General features: G+C 31.0%; 7 protein-coding genes across 7 annotated transcripts; 4 read left to right on the top strand and 3 right to left on the bottom strand.

Annotated features, from left to right (window-relative positions):
- The first annotated feature begins 793 nt into the window (after positions 1-793).
- On the top strand, positions 794-3,557 carry Usp5 (ubiquitin specific protease 5). Its single transcript, XM_070645998.1, has 4 exons — positions 794-947; positions 1,015-1,140; positions 1,208-3,005; positions 3,067-3,557. The coding sequence occupies exons 1-4, from the start codon at positions 852-854 to the stop codon at positions 3,459-3,461; spliced, it is 2,415 nt and encodes an 804-aa protein (XP_070502099.1). The 5' UTR covers positions 794-851; the 3' UTR covers positions 3,462-3,557.
- A 733-nt stretch (positions 3,558-4,290) lies between these two features.
- On the bottom strand, positions 4,291-5,162 carry LOC139095086 (zinc finger protein 813-like). The gene is made up of 4 exons (XM_070646334.1): positions 4,732-5,162; positions 4,623-4,677; positions 4,460-4,564; positions 4,291-4,404 (listed from the first exon to the last, which is right to left on the bottom strand). The coding sequence occupies exons 1-4, from the start codon at positions 5,160-5,162 to the stop codon at positions 4,291-4,293; spliced, it is 705 nt and encodes a 234-aa protein (XP_070502435.1).
- A 1,407-nt stretch (positions 5,163-6,569) lies between these two features.
- LOC139094952 (calcium and integrin-binding family member 2-like) lies at positions 6,570-7,735 on the top strand. The gene is made up of 5 exons (XM_070646185.1): positions 6,570-6,655; positions 6,713-6,838; positions 7,011-7,167; positions 7,274-7,391; positions 7,449-7,735. Exons 1-5 carry the CDS (start codon positions 6,570-6,572, stop codon positions 7,529-7,531), a joined length of 570 nt encoding a protein of 189 aa, XP_070502286.1. The 3' UTR covers positions 7,532-7,735.
- Positions 7,538-8,852, bottom strand: LOC139094951 (inhibitor of growth protein 1-like). Its single transcript, XM_070646184.1, has 3 exons — positions 8,559-8,852; positions 7,790-8,495; positions 7,538-7,727 (listed from the first exon to the last, which is right to left on the bottom strand). Exons 1-3 carry the CDS (start codon positions 8,668-8,670, stop codon positions 7,646-7,648), a joined length of 900 nt encoding a protein of 299 aa, XP_070502285.1. The 5' UTR covers positions 8,671-8,852; the 3' UTR covers positions 7,538-7,645.
- Positions 8,853-10,019: 1,167 nt separating this feature from the next.
- LOC139094975 (protein KRTCAP2 homolog) lies at positions 10,020-10,735 on the bottom strand. Its single transcript, XM_070646211.1, has 3 exons — positions 10,653-10,735; positions 10,436-10,590; positions 10,020-10,378 (listed from the first exon to the last, which is right to left on the bottom strand). Exons 1-3 carry the CDS (start codon positions 10,654-10,656, stop codon positions 10,133-10,135), a joined length of 405 nt encoding a protein of 134 aa, XP_070502312.1. The 5' UTR covers positions 10,657-10,735; the 3' UTR covers positions 10,020-10,132.
- A 208-nt stretch (positions 10,736-10,943) lies between these two features.
- Positions 10,944-12,670, top strand: O-fut2 (O-fucosyltransferase 2). The gene is made up of 2 exons (XM_070646136.1): positions 10,944-11,938; positions 12,062-12,670. The coding sequence occupies exons 1-2, from the start codon at positions 11,057-11,059 to the stop codon at positions 12,524-12,526; spliced, it is 1,347 nt and encodes a 448-aa protein (XP_070502237.1). The 5' UTR covers positions 10,944-11,056; the 3' UTR covers positions 12,527-12,670.
- A 603-nt stretch (positions 12,671-13,273) lies between these two features.
- Positions 13,274-14,726, top strand: LOC139095085 (lipoprotein lipase-like). Its single transcript, XM_070646333.1, has 5 exons — positions 13,274-13,302; positions 13,485-13,734; positions 13,791-14,033; positions 14,093-14,385; positions 14,633-14,726. Exons 1-5 carry the CDS (start codon positions 13,274-13,276, stop codon positions 14,724-14,726), a joined length of 909 nt encoding a protein of 302 aa, XP_070502434.1.
- Positions 14,727-19,753: the final 5,027 nt, after the last annotated feature.

Genomic DNA, 19,753 nt, shown 5'->3' with positions numbered 1-19,753 from the left:
TGAAAGGGATTTCACTTCTGTGCGAAATTAGTTAATGATAAACTATTGAATAAATTTTTAATTTCAGCAATGCTTTTTCTTAGAAAATTAAACTTTTTATAGGACATAAGTGATGTATGATAAACCACAAAAGAAAAATCTCTTCTATTTTTTTCTTTAATCCATTCTACTCCATAAATTAGAGCATCTTGCAATAATATTTGTCAATAATTTCATCTATAGATTCTAAAAAATTAATTAAATTCATTCAAAATCAAACAAAAAAATAATAATTAAAAAATTCACACAAAAAACTACAAATTAAATGAGTATACGAAACAAAAACAGTGGTTACTGAAATGTTTGAATGATATACAATTTCTAATAATAGTAAAACACTTGATGTACTTAAGCATAAATAAAATTTTGAAAAATAAAGAAACATAATTCTGAAAAAACCTTCTATTTTCATTAATTCCTTAGCTGTATATACTTATTATTGTTCTGTTTGAATTATAAACCTTATTAGATTCTAACATGAACAGCTGAGCATCGTATGTAGTTGTAAACATCAGTAAACATAAGGATTCAAAATAATCTGAAGACTCCTTTCTTAACGGTCAAAAAATATTTGAATTTTTCAAGGGTTGTTAACATTCAGCAAATTTTTCAAAAATCTTCCGTGAAAACTATTTAACAGACCGGCAATTCCATTGATTCTAAACTTAATCTACAGCCAGCAATCTTGAGAGACATCATATCTGTAGCACCAATTCAGAATACCATAATAAACTTCTAGTTTCCATCCCTTGTCTCAAACAAAAGAAAAAAATTAGCAACAACAGAAAAATTTCACAAATAATTAAATTAGTATGGAAATACTCAACGAAAACCTTAAACAAATCAAAATTCCAACATCCAACGACAATATTTATAGCGAGGAATGTGTTTTCTCGTACGATACGCCGGTAAATTCATTGATAAAATTGATTTTGAAAAATTTCGCAAATTTTTTTTTATTGTTTTGATCTCCAGGAAAGTGAAAATGGATTATACATAAGTTTAACGTCTTTCCTGTCATTCGGTAAAGACTATGTTGAACGGTATTATCAGAAAACCAAAAATGCTGTGTTCCTTCATATCAAAAGAACCAAAACTGAGGTAATTAATTTTTTCGAGGTTAAAGTTTGATGATTTCGCAAAATTAATTAATTAAACAACATTATAGATTCCTCAAAATGACTCTGAGGAAGGTCCCGAGAAAAAAATTACTCGACTTGCGATTGGATTAGAAGGTGGATTACAGGATAACTCCGCCAAGAAATATAATTATGAAGATAATTATCAAATTGTTGTATTTCCATCGCAAACGAAATATCCATTTCCAAACGATAATCTACCAGCTATTGTTGTGGAATCAGTAAATGCAATCATAACATCGGATTCTGCATTTAAGAAACTTGAAAAAGAGCAATTGACTGGAACATGGGATGGCGAAATGCGTCAAGTTTCAGCTTGTGCATTAGATCTACAGCAATTAGAAAATGGCAAGAAGATTCCACCGACTGGCTGGAAATGCGAAAAATGTGATTTGACTAATAACTTATGGTTGAACTTAACTGATGGATCAATCATGTGTGGACGAAGATTCTTTGATGGAAGTGGAGGAAATGATCATGCAGTCCATCATTATCAAGAAACAAAATATCCATTGGCTGTAAAACTCGGTACAATCACTGCTGATGGAAAAGCTGATGTTTATAGCTATGCTGAAGATGATATGGTCATTGATCCTTATTTACAACAACATTTAATGCATTTTGGCATTAATATCTTTCAAATGGAAAAGACTGAAAAGTCAATGGTTGAAATGGAACTTGAATATAATCAGCAATTTGGTGAATGGGCAGTTTTACAAGAAAGCTCTGCAAATTTATTACCAATTGCTGGGCCAGGTTTAACCGGAATGACTAATCTTGGAAATAGTTGTTACTTGAACAGTGTCATGCAAGTCATGTTCACCGTTCCAGATTTTATTGAACGTTATGTTAAAAAGGCTGATGAAATTTTCAATGCATCTCCATCAGATCCAGTTAATGACTTTAATGTTCAAATGGCAAAATTAGGTCATGGCTTGTGGAGTGGAAATTACAGTTCAATTGGAGACAGTTCCTTAGATACCGGTGCAAATGGTATCAAACCAACAATGTTCAAGAATCTGATTGGTAAAAATCATCCAGATTTCTCAACTAAGCAGCAACAGGATGCACAAGAATTCTTACTGCATTTGTTTACGGTTATTGAAAGAAACAGTCATGGACAATCGAATCCAACAGATTCATTCAAGTTTCAAATTGAAGATCGTGTTGAATGCTTAAGCAGCAATAAAGTTAAGTACAGTTATCGTGATGAATTTTTATTACCACTGCCGATTCCACTTGAAAGTGCTACGAATTTAGATGATGTTCGTAAATATGAAGAAGCAAAGGTTGCTGCAGAACGTGAAGGACGTAAAATGCCCGATGATTCACTCGTTCGTCCAAAGCTCTCTTTAAAATCTTGTCTCGAAAAGTTTGCAGAGCCGGAAAAAGTTGAACAATTTTACAGCACAGCATTAAATGATAAAACGACTGCAAGTAAACGAGCAAGACTGTCAACAATGCCTGATTATCTCATTTTGCATCTTAAGAAATTCACATTACGAGAAGATTGGACATCCGTTAAGCTTGATGTCTCTGTCGATTGTCCTGATGAGCTTGATATTTCATTTTTACGTGGTACTGGATTACTTCCAAATGAAGAGGAACTACCAGAAATGAAAAACCGTCCACCATCGCCACAGATGGATGCTGAAGTACTTTTATCGCTACAAGACATGGGATTTCCACTTGATGCATGCAAAAAGGCTGTTTTCTTTACAAAAAATACTGGCTTAGAAAATGCTACAAACTGGATTATGCAACACATTACTGATGACGATTTTAGCTTACCATTCGTGCCGCCAGGTCATGAAAATGTCCAAAAAGGTATGCAAAAACTTTATTTTCATGTTATTTACATAAATTCAATATTTTTGTATAATTTTAGAATTTATTCCGGACGAAGAAGGATTAGCAATGATCCTATCAATGGGATTTACAATGAAACAAGCAACAAAGGCGCTTAAAGCCACAAATAACAATACAGAACGTGCTGTTGATTACATTTTCTCACACAAAGATGAAATTGATATGGAAGACGAAGAAAGTCCAGCATCATCTTCAGCAGCACCAAACACCAAGCAATATCGTGATGGAGATGGCAAATATCGCTTAAAAGCATTCATATCTCATATGGGATCATCCTCTCAAGTTGGACATTATGTTTGTCATATTCTAAAAGATGATCAATGGATTATTTTTAATGATAATAAGGTGCAAATCAGTCAGCGACCTCCAAAGGATTTAGGATATTTGTATCTATATGAACGCATTAAGAACTGAATTTATTAATGATAAATTTCACGAGTTACATTTTTTAATAATTGAAGATAATTTGTGATTAAGAGACTCTAAATTTAAGGTTTTGTAGGGTTTTTAGAATCATTAGCTTCGCTTTTTTAAAACCAAACAAATACTGGTTTTAAACATTTGTGAGGTTTTCATGAATTTTACACTGAAGTCAACAGTCGCCAATAAAGAATTCGTAAGGTTTTATCGTCAATTATGTTTTAAACACTGAATTTATACCAAAACCTCACAAATTTTCTTAGTGCTCAAAAACCATACAAATTCAAAATTTCAGTCAAAATTCTTCAATTTTTTTCATTTTTTATTAAAAACATTTTTTTTTCATCAATAAAATTCTTATTGTACTAATTAATTTCATTATTAACTAATAAATTATTTGAATTTATATGCTTTCGTTTTTGGTGTCTTGTCAAGTGCGATTTTGATGAAAATGACTTGTCACATTTATCACAGTTCATTGGACGAATTTTTAGATGAACAAATTGTTGATGTTCCTTCAGTGAAATTTTACGTGCGAAGCTTTTGCCACAATTTGGATAAGGACAAAGAAAGCTTTTTTGAGACTGTTTGTGGAAATTCTTCACATGCATTTTAAGGATGTATTGGGAAGTAAGCTGTGCTGAACATTTTGAGCATTTAAAGAGTTTCTTTGAAGTGTTCGGAAGATGTGTGTTCATATGCTTTCTGATATTTTCCTTCTTGAAGGTCTTGTGACCGCATTTATCACATTCGAAACGAGTTCTGGAAATGAAATAAAAAGGATTATTATCATGTTATAAATTGATCTGCAAGACACTTTTTCTTACATTTTCATATGATTAGCTTTCTTATGCCTCACTAAACATGATTGCTGTGAGAATCTAAGAGCACACTGATCGCAACGATATTTCTTGGCATTAGCAGAATGTTTTCTATGCTGGATAGTAAATTTAAAGACAACTATTGGATATAACTAAGAAATTGAAGCTTACTTTAGAATTTTTGTGACACTTAAGCTCATATGATGAGAAGCAACTGTATTGACAATGATTACAATGATGCTTCTTAACTTTTAGATGAATTCGACTTGTGTGATCCTGAAAACATGATTTATCCAATAAGAAAATAAGCTGACGGCAAGGAACTACTTCATACCTTTAGAGTCCGCTGACTAGTGAAAATTTTGTTACAGATATCACAGAAAATTGTCCTGAAATTGACGTTAAGCTATTAGGACTTAAGAATATTCTTAGATTTATAATACCTGTCAATCGTCTTAAGTTCAACCTTCACTTGCTTATCGTCAAACTCTTCAACATGATACAATTCTTCCGGATTTCTCAAAGCTATAACATCCTGACTTTCACTTAATTTACTACTTTTGTGTTCATGAATTGCTTCAACTTTAACATACAAGTCATTAACTTGAAGACTTTCACTTTTCTTTAATAAATTAACTAAAATTTTTTGATTCTCAACAAATCCTTTCTTCATGGCTGAATAACGTGACAGAATTGAGAAGCAATTATAGCAGATAAATTGAGGTAATTTTGTTGAGGATAACAGCTCGAATTGTGTCATTTCAAAGAACTTTTCTCTTACAATTTCACCGATGCAAAGCTTCTGTTGATCCTCAAGGATCCGTAAGCAGCATCGACATTTAGTTGAAAAAGTTTTTAATTCATCACTTTCCATTTTTGTGAGAAGTTATTGCACTATTGTAAACATAAACAAAGACTGAAGGTTGGGTGAGTATATGAAGTATATTCACACCGGTAAAATGTTCATACATAGCTCTAAAAGTCTGTAAATAATCAATTTAATTTTATTGAAAACGGTTGAAAAATATTTGAATTTTATATTTTGTTGAAATATTCAAATAAATTTTGACAGTTATGTGAATTTCAAACTGTTGTACTGATCTCAAAAGCATTTGTAAGGTTTTTAAATGTCCATGAATAACATTCAAATAATAAAAGACCGTTAATTTGTAAAAAAATCAAATCTTTGAATTTTATTGATGAACTAAAGTTCCTTTATTATGCAGAAAATGTATATCACGTTGCATATCGTTCCTTTTTATTTTGGGGATTTTGCGAAAGGATTCTTCTTTTTCTTGGTGACCTCTTCTTGAACTTCCTCTTCTACTGGTGTGGTATAATGAATGTAGAATTTATATCCAACATAAGAGACAATAGTCAGGAATAGAATTGTTGATGTGGTCCGTGCGACTAATTTACAGTTCATTTTGACGCAGGAAAAGTTTTAACGTTCTTGATGTGAAAATAACGATGAAATTTTGATGAAGAAATTTTGCAATGGTGACTGAGATTTGATAATTTTTATGGGAATAATTTAATTAAGTTTATTTTTTAGTCACACAAGTCCTTCCAGAATGAAAGCTTTTGGAAGAAAGTTTTCTCTTCTGGCACTTCTGGCATTTCAATTGGTGGTTCCTCAGCACGAATCTGAACAAATTCTTTCGGACTGATGCTGTAGCATGTGACTCTGACTAATTCTCTAGTGATGAGAGCTAAAGTTGCTGCTGTAAAAATATAGATAGGAACGCGAAGCTGTGCCATAACTGAAAATTTTGAAATATTTAAGAATTTTGTTTTTTAAACGAAAAGTAAATTTTGAAAAGTTTTTCGAAGAATCACAACGCCTGCTTTAATTAAATAATTTTTTGGAGATATTTAAACGGCCGAATTTGAAATTTTAACCTCAAAACCATACAAATTTTTTGATTTTTAAATTTTATGAATCCGTTTAATGTTTGAAATATTTATTTCTGTTAACTTCTAATCTAGCATGTTTATAGAAAATTCAATATTCTTAATTCCACTTCCAAAAACTTTCCCGCTCATAAGAATTAACATAAATCATACTTTATATCCATACAATACAGAACAAAACATGTAATAAAGAAAATGTTAAATCTATATTGAATTCCCGTCCACACCTTGCTGACTTCCACTCCTTAAAATTTATATGCATATTCCAAGCGTTTATCCTTGCTGATTATAAATCGAATATTCAGTCCTTTCTGTGAACTCTTGTGGTAGACATAACTTCTTTGTTAAAAAATAATTCGTGCATAAAATGGGAAATAAGATCATAACATTCTCACATGAGCAGCTTGATCATTATCAAGATTGCACGTTTTTCAATAAGAAGGAAATTTTAAAGTGAGATTTGTCGATTTCCTATTGAATTGCTAATGTTAAAATTTATTTTCTTATTAGAGTTTTCAAAAAGTTCAGAAATTTGGCACCAGATTTGGTTCCATTGGAAATGACCACACCTGAGGCATTAAAAATACAAATTCCCAAGGAACGGATTATCAGACTGGCGGAGTTGATTGAAAATCCGTAAGAATTGAATATTTAGTGCACATTTGTCGAGCTTTAATGCAAAATAGTTTAAATTATAAAAGAATTATATAATTCAAGTGATATTGTCAAATTAACGACATTTTGAATTTTGAAAATGTGATTTTAAACATCTAATAACTGATATTGAACAATCTGTTCCTTATTTCAGTTTTGCAGAACGAGTTTGTGAATCCTTTTCGAAAGATGGATATGGAAATTTGAACTTTGAGGAATTTCTTGAGTGCCTTTCTGTGTTTTCTGAACATGCACCAAGAGATTTGAAGATCTTCTATGCCTTTAAAATTTACGACTATGATGGAGATGATGTAAGCACAATTTTATAATTTTTGAATATTTTTCAGAACCATACAAATTATTCATATCGATAAGAACATTTGTACGATTTTAAAACATTTAAATTCAATATTTCAGTTTATCAGTGAAACCGATTTGCGACTTGTCCTGAAAGATTTAACAAAGAACGAACTCACCAATGATGAACACGCAAAAATAACAGAGAAAATCATCGAAGAAGGAGACATCGACAATGGTAATATATCAATTTCTAATACACTTTTCATGATTAACAGAATTAAATTCATTTCAGACGGAAAGCTTTCCTTCTTGGAATTTGAAACTGTCTTGAAAAGATCACCAGATTTCATCAATACCTTCCATATTCGTATTTAAAAGACATTATTAAATTTTACACACAAATAATTTAATTTACATTATTATTATTAGCTATTTGACATAGTAGTACGCAATTAATACAAAAAGAGCACAAATTCTTAATTAAATTAATTAAATCGAACTTTCTTGTTGCTTTTTACGCAGGTTTTTGTTAATTACATTTGGCTTATCTCCCCTACATTGAGGGCAGAACCTGTAAAGAATAAATATGAATCAATAAATGTAACTAAGTCACTCAAATGTTTTGTTCCTTACCATCGTCCTTTTGGCTTCGCTGTGAGATCAACGCAGCTAAAATGGAACCATTCAATTTTACAACCGTCATTTTCACAAAAAATCATCTCTCCATATGAAATTTGTTGACATATACAGTACGTTGTTTCATCAGTAATTCCTTCTTCTTGAATCACCTCATCCAAAGCCTCTTGTGCACTTTGTGCAAGCTGCTTCTTTGTTGGTTTTCGTTTCTTTGCTTTTTTAGCAGAATTTGCAGTCGACCCTCGCTTTGTGGCATTTCCAGAAGCCTGCAGTGATTTTTCTATAGTCTTTGCAGGTGGTAATAAATTATCGTCAGTTAAATCAACATCCAAATTATCAATCCGTGTTTTACGAACTCGTTTTGTAGTCTTTTCTTGACTTTCTGGTGGGATATTAGTTGTAGACGTTGGATTTGGTGAATTTTGTGTCTGTTTTGTATTGTTTGTAGTTTGTTGGATTGTTGATGTTGGTATACTTTTTGGCGTTGGACTTCTTTCCTGCTTAACGACGAGATTTTGTTGATATGAATCAGTTACTATCTTTAATCTGTTTTCAATATGTGATGATAATGTTTGACTTAGTTGTATCTTTTCGTCCTTTAATTCGGTTATTTTAACTAAAATTTGTTGCATTTTTAATGATGCCTTCTTATCCGATTGCGTAGTCTTCTTGTCACACATTTTCTGAACATCTGATATCAGATCTGAAGAATAAATAATTATTTTTAATAAACAAAAGTGTCATAAATATGCATTAATTCACTTACTTTTTGTTTTATAATCCACTTCTCTACATTTAGTAATACATTTTTGTATTTCGTTTGGAATTTCCTCCACAAAATCAAGATAATTTTTCAGGAAAATTCCCGCGTCATACATTGTTTACTGTTAATTTTAATTGTTCCTCTATTGAATTGATATAATTTGATTTCGTTAGTTTAAATAATACAGTTTTCCTTCCAAAATTTACACTTTTGACTTAAAATTCTCATTAAATTTAGTTCTTCTGTCTTATCAAAAACTAAAAATTTTTTGTTTGTAAATAAAAACCTTTCATAATTGACTTCCAGGTGGCGTTTCGAATGCTGTGCAATTTATTTAAATATTCGCAATTTAATAGGTATTCTCAAATGCCTTACTTGAATGAATGAATTATTTTTATCTGTTTCATTCCTGGATATTTTTGTGATTGTGTGAGTGTTGTTATTGTGTTTTTTCATGGATATGTTAGAATTTGGAATATTTCAGTCTCCTCTATGTCTACTATTTCCTGTTATTAGATATTATTTATGGAAATCTATTTAATCAAGCATAACTGAAACCTTTTGTTTTATTACCTAAATCCTTAAAATAAAGCATATTCTTATTGAAAATCATTTCTTTAAAAATCCATCATTTATCAAGGATTGCTTTGCATAAAATTCAAATTTTTGTAAGTCGTTAAATTGTCGATATTTATTGAATTGTTCAGAATTGAGGAAATTAAGCATGTTTGTGGACACATTTAATCAATTTTTACATATAATCAATATAATTATTAATAATAAACGATAGACTGTTACATCAGTAGCTATCTTTAGCTTTAAATTGTATTTTTAACAATTTAAGAAAAGAAAGCTTTAATTTTTATTTGTCTTCTAAAAACGTATTATGAATGCCTTTCCTGCGCAGCTCATTCAGTCCAGTGCTATGATGAGATGGACCTGCAATGGAACCTCCTTGCAATGCTGAAAATAATTAACTTTTTAAAAAATAACAGTTTATTTATGAAAATAATAACTTACCGATCCAAGTTGTAGTCTTTAAATTAATTAAGGCAGTCGTTATTTTAGTCACGCGTTCAACTTGTGTTTTTGAGACATTAGGCAAACGATAAATACAGTTAAATACCATCAAAATTCTCGAAAGATAAGATTCGACCATTTCCATACGAATATCCAAATTATCATATTCTTCAGAATCTTTTACAAAAGCTTCAGCACTAGATACAGTGTCCAAAAAGATCAGAAAAGGCCTAAATCCAGCCATAATAATTTTTAACGAAGCACGCACAAATTTTTTCCACAATGTAAACAAAGATTTTATTCTGAAAAATTTGAATTTATGAAAACCGTTTCATAATGCACATTTTTATGATGAACACAGTGTTTCAAAAACAGATGCATGTGTCTGTGACAAGTGTGGCCTGTGACACAATGCTGTTTTACAGGCAAATAAAAGATTGCAACTCTGGTTGGACACTTTATTAATTAAAATTCATATCTTAAGCATAAAATTGGTTTCAATAAAAAAATTGAATAGAATACAAAAAATTAGGAATGCAAACTGCTCATTTTTCACTTCATTTTCTCTTCTTCTTTGACATGCTAGCATCTAAAGCAGCAACGGGGGCGGATGTATGGAATTTCTGAGAAATGGCATTCAAATAGTAGAGGGCGATGAATGAGAATAAGATGCATGTAGTCACAGCAACACGATGAACTGTTGAGCATGCGAAGCAAGCAGTAAGCAGGCAAATAAAAACTTCTGGGAACCAACGGGATTGAAAGCCTTTACCCAATACTAAAGCTTCAAAATTTGAAATTGCCTGTAATTAAAAACACAAAATTATATTGGATAGTTACATGACATTAAAGAGACTTACAGTCAATGACAAAATGAAGAATAATGATCCAATAAATCCAGCCAAAAGAGTCAGTGATTGAGAGGATGCAAAATACTTTTTGCAAAATTGGAGAGCAGCAAAGACTAAAACACTCGATAAAAGTGATACGATGAACGACAGAGATGTTTGGACAGCTGTAAAATATAGTCGAATTAATTAACTTTATGGTGATGTAGGAAAAACTATGAGAAATTACCCATTTTATTAGTTAAATTAAGTTTTTATAATTTTAAATACTACACGTATTTATTTACTATTTGCCGATAGCAGCCAGTGTTGGTAATCGAGTACTTTTCCTATTTCCTTAATTTTCTCATTTATTCTTTCTTTTTTCATTGCATCATCTCACTTGATGCTGTAAAAGTTGCTATCAGCAGACAAAAGCTTAATTAAATTAACATAAATTGATAAATCTATTAAAAGTTCTCGAGTAACAACCCTGGATTATTGAGAGGGGTTAGTCAATTTTTTTCCAATAAACGTAGTTACAGTCCCCATTTTTCCTAGAAATAAACAATAAATTTTAAAAATTTTGTTAATAATAGAAATATGCAAGAATCAAATACAATGAACAACTTTTAGTGATATTAACAATTGATTATGAACTCTGTGGCACTAATTAGTATATTTTTAATTATATTTAAGTTAGTTTTAAGTCAAAATTCATGCAATATTAAGGAAATTTTTGTGATTAGAGATAATGTTTGTGAGATTAATGAAATTCCAATTGACAAGCCTGAATCCAGTAAGAATGATGCCATATATATTATATATTCTGTGAATCCAGTTGAAGGATTTAATTTAAGACGAGATGTTTACTTGAGGATGGCAATTTTTGTTAAAAACTTGAGAAAAGTAAAAGGATATGAGAATGTCCAGCTTGTGCTTCCTGTTTTTCATCATCTGTATCACTGGAAGTCTCAATTTCGTCAAAATAACATTTTTTGGAATCACTTTTTTGACTTGCCTAGTCTGAAACTGTTCACAAACATTCTTGATATGTGGGAGTTCTTTGACATCATCAAACAATCCACAAATAAGGACTACATCGAAATTGGCGAAACTTACAAGTTACAGCATTTTGAGAACATGTTTGAAAACGGCGTTTTTGTAGATAAATTTGAGGAAGCAGTATGTACTCGTCACGATTATGATAATTATCATTATATGGAATATTACAATATAACCGAGAAGACAATCACTTGTATAAATTTTCAAGGAAGCGTAATGCTACTTAAAGACATTCTTGAAGAGTACAAAGACAAAAATCACAAGCCTGGTAATCCTAGAATTGTATTATTTGCGCATGCTGAGACAGCATTGCACGAATTCTTCGGCGATGATGAATACTGGATGGCAAGAAGATCAATGAGATTCAACAATGCTCTTCAAGGTATTGCATATGCCTTTAGATCTGACTTTTTCGGATCGACTGACGAAAAGGATCGTGTTCAAAGACCAGCAATGTGGACAGACGAAAAGGTAATGATTAATGTTGAATTTGGGAGGCTGACAACTCAGATGACAAAGCTTGTCATTCTTGCCACAAGTCACTTAAGTTGTCCAACTTCATGTTCCATTCATTGAATGTTCATTTTCTTACAGCCATACAGACAAGCAATAGGCGGTGATTACCTATGTGTTCATATGAGACGAGCAGACTTTGTTTATGGACGTGAAGCTCAACTTCCATCACTGAGAAGTATCGCAAATCAAATAAAGCGAGCACTAGCTGAATTAGGCCTACACAAAGTCTATTTGTCTAGTGATTGTTCAGGCTCAGAATTTCATGACATGAAAGCATTTCTGCGCGGTGTGAATCTCTACAAATTTAAGCCACCATGGGAATATCATGTTCAATTAGGTGATGGAGCTGTTGCCATAGTCGATCAAATTATTTGCTCTCATGCCAGAAAATTTATTGGAACTTTTGAATCGACATTTACTTATCGCATATATGAGGAACGAGAGATTCTTGGATTTCCCCAAGACATGACTTTCAATACGCTTTGCAAGCGAGACGATTTGCTTGATTGCAATAGGAACTCAATATGGCCTATTAGATATTAGAAAATATATATTCTAATCAATAATTTAAGTTGTTTTTTAATCTCATCGACAACCAAAAAATTTAGACATTTTTTATTGTCAGAACTACCTAACTTAATGTGAAATAACTTAAAATGTGCAATAAATTTAAATATTTAAATGACAGCCTGCTTTGTTTTTTGATAAAACCTATTTTATTTAATTCTTATCAAACAAGGATATAAGACTTGTTCCTTGATATTTCCCAAAAACCATATTCATCTGTTTAAAGTAGATATAAATGCGTAATATTGTCACCAATATAGGTAAAATCACGAATTAGGTGAATCATAATGAATATTATATGTCAAATTATGTAAACTCCCTGGTGAACACAAAGAAAGCATGTGCGAAATGAAACAAGTTTATTTTATTCAAGTCTCAGTCTGCAGTCTGCAGTTTGAATCGAATTCGACATAAACAAATTACAACTCGATAATGAAGGTGGTTTATTTAATTCTGGCTGTGCTTTGTGATTATTCTTTTGGTCAACCACTTGAATCTGTTAATCTTATTGATAAATCAAGGATTCTATTGTTCTATGGGTAGGTATTGCATTAAACTTACATAATACGGTGAATTTTTGGATATTACCACAATAAAAGTTGAGGCAGGTTGTGGAACAAGTTTTAATTGATTATTAAATATTGTGAAAAGTGAAAGTACATGATGAGCCAATTTTTAAGATTAACGAACCGCATTGTGTCACTCGGGATTATCTTTAGCTTGATGGATGAACTTCAAGCTAAACGTAAATTGTAACAATCGTTTGAAATTCGTCACATTATTGGAAATTAAATTGAAAAATGTGCACATTTCCTAGAAAATTGACTGCTAACCAATTCATTAACACAGTCAAAGGTGTGGAACTAATCAGTAAATTTAAAAAATTTGTATATTCCATCCAATAACTTCCAAAACACAATTTCTTCTACTCCAGAACAACTTATGATGATCACGTAGCGTTTCCTTTATCATCAGCACAAGAACTTTTTAATGATCCACATTTCGATCCATCAAGAAAAACAGTTCTTTACATGCATGGATATGATCAGCTGATTGACGATGAAAATATCCGAACTATTGTTGCTGCATATCAAACTAGAAATGATTACAACATATTAATACTTGATTGGATAACCATAGGCAGTGGAGACTATATATTTACTGCGCTTCCGAATACGGCTGCCGTAAGCTAATTAAAAAAATAATTAAGAATTATAAAAACATATATCAATTATTTTAGTTTTCAAAAATTGTGGCTGATGTCTTAATAGACTTGTTTACTCAAGGTTTAGATATCAAAAAAGTTCACGTCGTATCACATTCACTTGGATCTCATCTTGCTGGAATGGTCGGTAGAGAGATCCAGTTAAAATCAAATAGAAAGCTTATTTTGAAAAGAATTACTTGCCTGGATCCTGCATTTCCAGGATTTTATGCACCTATACCATTTTTCAAGGCTGTGAATAAAGATGATGCCGAATTTGTGAGTTGTTACTACGCTTTGGAATCCTTACAATTTTAAATTCATAATTATTTTCCAAGGTTGATATAATTCATACAGAAACAGGAACATACGGAACACCATTTCCAACAGGAACTGTAGACTTTTGGGTTAATGGATTAACATTTAATCAGCCTGGCTGTCCACCAAGAAATTTTAGAATGCTGGATAAAAATGACCTTTGTTCGCATCATCGATCATGGAGAATATGGGCTGAAAGTGTATCAAATAAATCTAGTAAATTTTGGTCACAAAAATGCAGTCCATTCTGGTTCTTTAGCAATACATGTGAAAGCAATATGTTTGTCAGCATGGGAATTGATTGTCCAACAGGGTAAGCTTTTAAAATTTGAAAAGTTTGAGAATCTCAATTTTTCATTTGATCAAAATATTTTTAGAATCACTGGAAATTTCTACTTGAAAATTCGCCCAAAAAGTCCATATTCATATTAGCTTTTAAGTAAGTTTTTAATTATAAGGAATAAATATAATCAGAAGTAAAATCCAAACAGAATTTTTATTTAATTTTTAAAAATTATTAACTTTTCCTTTCATTAATTGTGGCTTGTTAAATATTTTAGCATTTCATCAATGAAATGTGAATCATTTAAAGTATTTTTCCTTGATATCGTTGACCTTTTGATGAAATCACAAATCGCTGTTGATGCTTGTTAATTTTCCTTTTTAATGGTTTTATACTTTTTTACTTCTCGAGTTAAAGTGACATTCTTCTCCGTTTCCATTTCACCCATTATTTTTGCAGATAATTGTAATGTGGATGCAGAGTTATCTGACACTTTGATGCAACAGTTGACTATGTAGCTGTTGACTCAACAGATGCTCAATGAAGAGTGAGATTTTTCCTTTGAATAGCTCTTTTTTGGCACTAAAAACATCTTTCTCCCCTTTAATTATGTTTTTTGAATTCCAAATGACCGTTAATGTATTAATTTTATAAATGCGCTTTAGTCTCTAATTTTCTGCTAACTATTTTTCAAAATTATGCATTCATCACATGTGCATCTAATTAAAATTAAGCACCGAGTAGACAGACAGTTGTTAGCAGTTAATAATGATGCATCATACTTATAAGGAAGATTCTCATATGTACATAAGCTCACTTTTTCATCCGATTATTGACATTTCTACCGTGATTTACCATAAAAATGCTTGTTGGTACCTGTTTCTTAAAGCATAAAGTGAAAATACTCAATTGTGCATTAAACATTGCATCTTGAACCTTTTCTTTGCATTGAAAATTGCCCTTTTTATATGCGAAAGTGATTTAAACTTATTTATGACATTGTTTATGCTTACTTTCATTGTTAGTAAACGAATGCATAATATCTCGTTAAACTAATGTTATAAAAGTAGCTAATACCTAGCGAATTAGATGGCAAAGAATGAAATAAAGATTAAAGAAATTAATTTCATAGTAAAGTGGGTTTTATTGCTATGTTCAGCTCAATAGTTCAAACGGTTTTCAATGATTACCGAATTAAGAATAAGTGTACCTTCAGTGTTCCATCTACTTGATGATTTTCTTTATGAAATTTTTGATTACTGTTTAAAAAGTAAAAGAAATAAGAATGTTCTTACTACCGTTCAAAAAAAGAAGAATATTCAATAGCTGACTCGGTTTCTGTTAATTTTAACACTTTCTTTTGCTAAATTTAAATCATCATTTACTAGAGTGAACATTAATATTTCGGGGATTTTCCATCTATGGGATTGTGTACAATTGACGTCCATCAGAAAGTAGGAAATACAAAACATCAATTCAACTTTCTTCCTAAAGAGTTAAGACAAGACTTCTAGACTGCTTTCAAAAAATGATAGTCGTCATAGCTGAATGATCCCTAATGGTGATCGTAACTCAAAGAACATCTCAAGCAATTGAAAATTTTTATGTAATTTTCTTTTAATTAATCTTTTACTTTAATTGCTGTGATTCACATTTTCCAGTTCAATACTCAAAATTTTTTGATTTATTTGGGCTTTGAGAACAGCTTGAATTATGAATTGTAAATTATATTATGAAATTTTTAGAAATGATCTGTTTATGCTTCTGAAATAGCAATTTTTCTTACTTGTGCTAATATGAAGTAACACACAAGAAGCTGTTCTATTAAATGATTATTACTTTAAATTTACTGGACATGAAATATTGTGAAACTCGACATGAGTCATTTAGTCATGATATTATTTTATGCGTGAGAAGCTTCCTTAGATCTTAATATTAGTAAATAAAGCATTAAAAGAATTAGATCAATACTGAATGTTTCCCGCAGCTAAAGCTTTCATATGTGGTGCTAAGCAATGTTTGGTGCTATTATATAATTTCTAATAGTCACTAAAGTCGCGAATATTTTATTTACAATGATGTTTATTCTTCAGAGTTTAAAAACAAACTGAACTTTCTATCAAAAGGGGGTTACAACTATGTTCTATAAATATTATTCAAATCTCAAATGAACGGTATAACAATATTGTCAGTCAGAACAACATCGAATAGTTTGTAAAAGCTGAATTGAAAAATACGTTCTGCACTGTGTTATCCACAGGTCAAAACGTTGATCAAAGTTCTAATGTAATATCCGTAAAAAATCTCTTGTTGAAATTGTAAACAAAGGGACTACTTTAATTAATTCCTCATTGCAATTAAAATTGTACTTAATGAAGCAATTAAATACTGAATATCGCAGCATCGAAAAACTCGGGTCATGCTAATTAGTTCTTCTACAAAGATTTTGCTTATATCCCATTGTCACATACTTCATGCTAAAGAATGAACGATACACTCACAAGCTAATTATCAATTGCATGACTTAACATGGAAGTTGATTTAAAAGAAATAACTTTATGTGTTAAATGTTAAAAATTCACATGATTTTACTAAATTTTTATAAGCTACCTTATATAGCCTTAACAATCTTAATTACGAGTCCATAATTAAATCAAATGTTTCAAATTGTTGTTATCGCTTCTATGATTAAGAAACAAGACAACAAGCTAATTATGATCATCGATTTCTTTTTAAGAATATTTATGACAAGTCAGAAAATCTCATTTCTTCGCGTGAAATTCCAATTCCCTTTTTCATCAAAGAATTTCGTAAATAAGGTAACACTTAGAAGGAGGTTGCTTTGTTACAGAGTACAATGCATTAAGATGCAGAGAAGCGTTACGTAATCTTCAGATGTTCCCGAAGTTCTTATACCTCAACAAAGAGAAATGAATCAACTTTTCTTTTCTACTTTCAATATAGTTACACTAGATTGTGATCTGATCACTTACTTATGATGTAAGTATGACGACTGATGACGACACAAATTATTCTCAAAGAATAATAGATAAAATAAAGAGAGTTGTGTAGTTTATATGGAAAAACTGGAAGAAGAAATTACTCTTATGGAAGAGACTGCTTGATAAATAAGACTTGATCTAAATGTCAACAAAAACTTAAAATTTCACTTTTGATTTCCTCATTTTATTCCGAATTCAACCAGCGACCCTCAAAGTGCTGGTTCAGAACCGTTTTTGAAACTTACTAACCAAAATTTAGCATTGAATCCTGTAGTTAAAAACGAAATATGTCGAATTGATTGCCAAATTAGATATTTTGATTGTCTTACCAGAATCTGTAACCAATTTCGTTGAGAACACTAACAAACTTCCAAATAAAAGATCACCAAACGGTTAAGTAAATTCACACGATTACCTTACTGAGTATATTCATTCCATATGAACAGAAACATGAATGGAAAAAAGAGATATGCTGAGCAATTGAAAGAAAATCTCGTTCTTGGAGGGAGCTTAGTGAGCGATGAATCGAAGTATAGCTTATTGTGCGCTTAACCATTTCAATTCTTCAGTTGTTTGTTAGACATCGACGAGAATTGAACGCGAATAAAGTAATGGAAAAAAGTTTGTGAAGAAAGTAAAGTCACAAAAGCATAAAATTTCTCTTAGTTCTTTTAAAATTTGCATGCTTAATTTATTCGAAAAAGTTATGCAATGAATGTGTTCAATTAATGATTTATTTGGTGACAATGACTACAAAAAGAAGTTGATAGTTTCACTAAAGGAAAGGATCATTAAGTGATATGTACATCCATCCAAACGAGACAGAAACTCAAAGAAATGGATCGGAATTGTGATAAAAATTGAACTGGATCTTAAATCAGAACGAAGAAGAAATCTTATATAGAAAAATTATTAAATTAGAAAATGAAATTGTTGGCGTTCTTGCTGTTCTTTTTAAAACTCACAACAGGTAATCATTTGAATGCTTGAATGGTGCTGCATTAAAAAGTGAAACATAAAATAAGTAATTAAAAAAAGATTTCTAAGAAGAAATTAAGCTTGAATTGTTGTTGAGCGTGACAACTGTTTTCTTCACGTGCAAAATATTTTGAAGTTGATAAAATGTGAAGTTTTGTGAAAAGTGCTTGAAAAACCTTAAAAAAGTGACGGGAGCTTTGAAATTCTACTATCAACATTACGCAATTTTCATGCCTTAATTAGCCCATATCCAATAAAACATAATAGTGGAAATTGTAAAAAAAAAAACTACTGGATCTGTTAAATGAAGCAGAAATTTGAAGTTTCCTGGTTCCAAAATGTTACATCAATAAGACATGCAATAAAGCCCGAGCGACACAAATGCAGAGGGCTCTGTCAAGGAGCTTTCAACTCTCCGTAATGCCTTCCCATAGATGTCGCCTAAATAGAACCACTAGAAGTCTCTTGTTGGCGAGCATTTAGGATTCTTCAAGAAGCATAGTGGCATTTAGATCTTAAACTTACAAGATATCAGCCTGACATATAAAAATCCTTGATTTATTGCAAAAAGGTTGAGAACCAATTTGATGTTTCTCAACTCGTGACATGACACTTAAAATATTTAACTCATTATTCCTAGTACTTTAAAATATGCAAACATTCAATGACAACAAATTCAAATTAAACAATTTGTCCGGAAAACATGATTTTTGCAAGATTACTCTCAATTGTTGCTTGTTGCTCCAAAAATAAGGCGACAAAATCTTATCTTTCGTTTTCCGTTTATGCGATAAGGGTTATGGAATGATGATTAGATGTGACGGATGTCATGTTGAAAAGTACAATATTTATGCACAAAGGTGTGGTTTGCTGGGATGGGCTCAAGGATTATGGATATGAGGATTTTATGAGAAAAATTTAGTATTTGCAGAAGAATCTTAATTCAACAATACACGATGATTCCTCCCGCATTCATACATGATTCCTCTTATCTATTCAAGATTCATAATTCATAATCCACTTTGTAAATAGTACAATAGTTTGTCTGCTTAACTTCCAATAATGAACGTTGGGTTCCATAAATCTGCAAAAAATCTTATGATTTCCATGTTAAGAAAGAATTGATTCAAAATAATATAATTAAGCGACTTTTCTAATTTAAAATCATGCTTTAGTGAACAACTTTTCAATCTTTCAAATGCATAACGAGCGTTCATCACGTGCTAGTTTATAAAATCTATAATTTATAAATTATGTGTGAATTTAGTATGAAGAAGCGTAACATTTATGCAAATAAAGAAAAGAAATAAAGAACAAGCACAAAAGAGACGGAAAAGATTTTTGTTTTCTTCGAAAATGCAATGTGAAATTCCCAGAATTGAATTCAAATTTAAATTAGGGAAATGCAGGTAGATAAG

Source organism: Chironomus tepperi, unplaced genomic scaffold (genome assembly GCF_022539635.2).
Source record: "Chironomus tepperi strain 1889 unplaced genomic scaffold, CSIRO-AGI_Ctep_v1 contig_359, whole genome shotgun sequence".
Taxonomy (NCBI): domain Eukaryota; kingdom Metazoa; phylum Arthropoda; class Insecta; order Diptera; family Chironomidae; genus Chironomus; species Chironomus tepperi.
Note: the sequence above shows the minus strand (reverse complement) of the source record. Positions and strands in the feature narration are given on the sequence as shown.

Excerpts from the sequence above, each read along its gene's own strand:
- O-fut2 (XM_070646136.1), top strand. The coding sequence starts at position 11,057 with ATGAACTCTGTGGCACTAATTAGTATATTTTTAATTATATTTAAGTTA. Across the intron at positions 11,939-12,061 it reads CAATGTGGACAGACGAAAAG|CCATACAGACAAGCAATAGG; the intron begins GTAATGATTAAT and ends ATTTTCTTACAG.
- LOC139094952 (XM_070646185.1), top strand. The coding sequence starts at position 6,570 with ATGGGAAATAAGATCATAACATTCTCACATGAGCAGCTTGATCATTAT. Across the intron at positions 6,656-6,712 it reads AATAAGAAGGAAATTTTAAA|AGTTTTCAAAAAGTTCAGAA; the intron begins GTGAGATTTGTC and ends TTTTCTTATTAG. Across the intron at positions 6,839-7,010 it reads GCGGAGTTGATTGAAAATCC|TTTTGCAGAACGAGTTTGTG; the intron begins GTAAGAATTGAA and ends TCCTTATTTCAG.
- LOC139095086 (XM_070646334.1), bottom strand. The coding sequence starts at position 5,162 with ATGGAAAGTGATGAATTAAAAACTTTTTCAACTAAATGTCGATGCTGC. Across the intron at positions 4,678-4,731 it reads GAACTTAAGACGATTGACAG|GACAATTTTCTGTGATATCT; the intron begins GTATTATAAATC and ends CGTCAATTTCAG. Across the intron at positions 4,565-4,622 it reads CTAGTCAGCGGACTCTAAAG|GATCACACAAGTCGAATTCA; the intron begins GTATGAAGTAGT and ends TCATGTTTTCAG.
- LOC139095085 (XM_070646333.1), top strand. The coding sequence starts at position 13,274 with ATGGATGAACTTCAAGCTAAACGTAAATT. Across the intron at positions 13,303-13,484 it reads CTTCAAGCTAAACGTAAATT|AACAACTTATGATGATCACG; the intron begins GTAACAATCGTT and ends CTTCTACTCCAG. Across the intron at positions 14,034-14,092 it reads ATAAAGATGATGCCGAATTT|GTTGATATAATTCATACAGA; the intron begins GTGAGTTGTTAC and ends TTATTTTCCAAG.
- LOC139094951 (XM_070646184.1), bottom strand. The coding sequence starts at position 8,670 with ATGTATGACGCGGGAATTTTCCTGAAAAATTATCTTGATTTTGTGGAG. Across the intron at positions 8,496-8,558 it reads AGTGGATTATAAAACAAAAA|ATCTGATATCAGATGTTCAG; the intron begins GTAAGTGAATTA and ends TTTATTCTTCAG. Across the intron at positions 7,728-7,789 it reads GCGAAGCCAAAAGGACGATG|GTTCTGCCCTCAATGTAGGG; the intron begins GTAAGGAACAAA and ends TATTCTTTACAG.
- Usp5 (XM_070645998.1), top strand. The coding sequence starts at position 852 with ATGGAAATACTCAACGAAAACCTTAAACAAATCAAAATTCCAACATCC. Across the intron at positions 1,141-1,207 it reads TCAAAAGAACCAAAACTGAG|ATTCCTCAAAATGACTCTGA; the intron begins GTAATTAATTTT and ends ACAACATTATAG. Across the intron at positions 3,006-3,066 it reads TCATGAAAATGTCCAAAAAG|AATTTATTCCGGACGAAGAA; the intron begins GTATGCAAAAAC and ends GTATAATTTTAG.
- LOC139094975 (XM_070646211.1), bottom strand. Across the intron at positions 10,379-10,435 it reads TCTTCATTTTGTCATTGACT|GCAATTTCAAATTTTGAAGC; the intron begins GTAAGTCTCTTT and ends TTTTAATTACAG.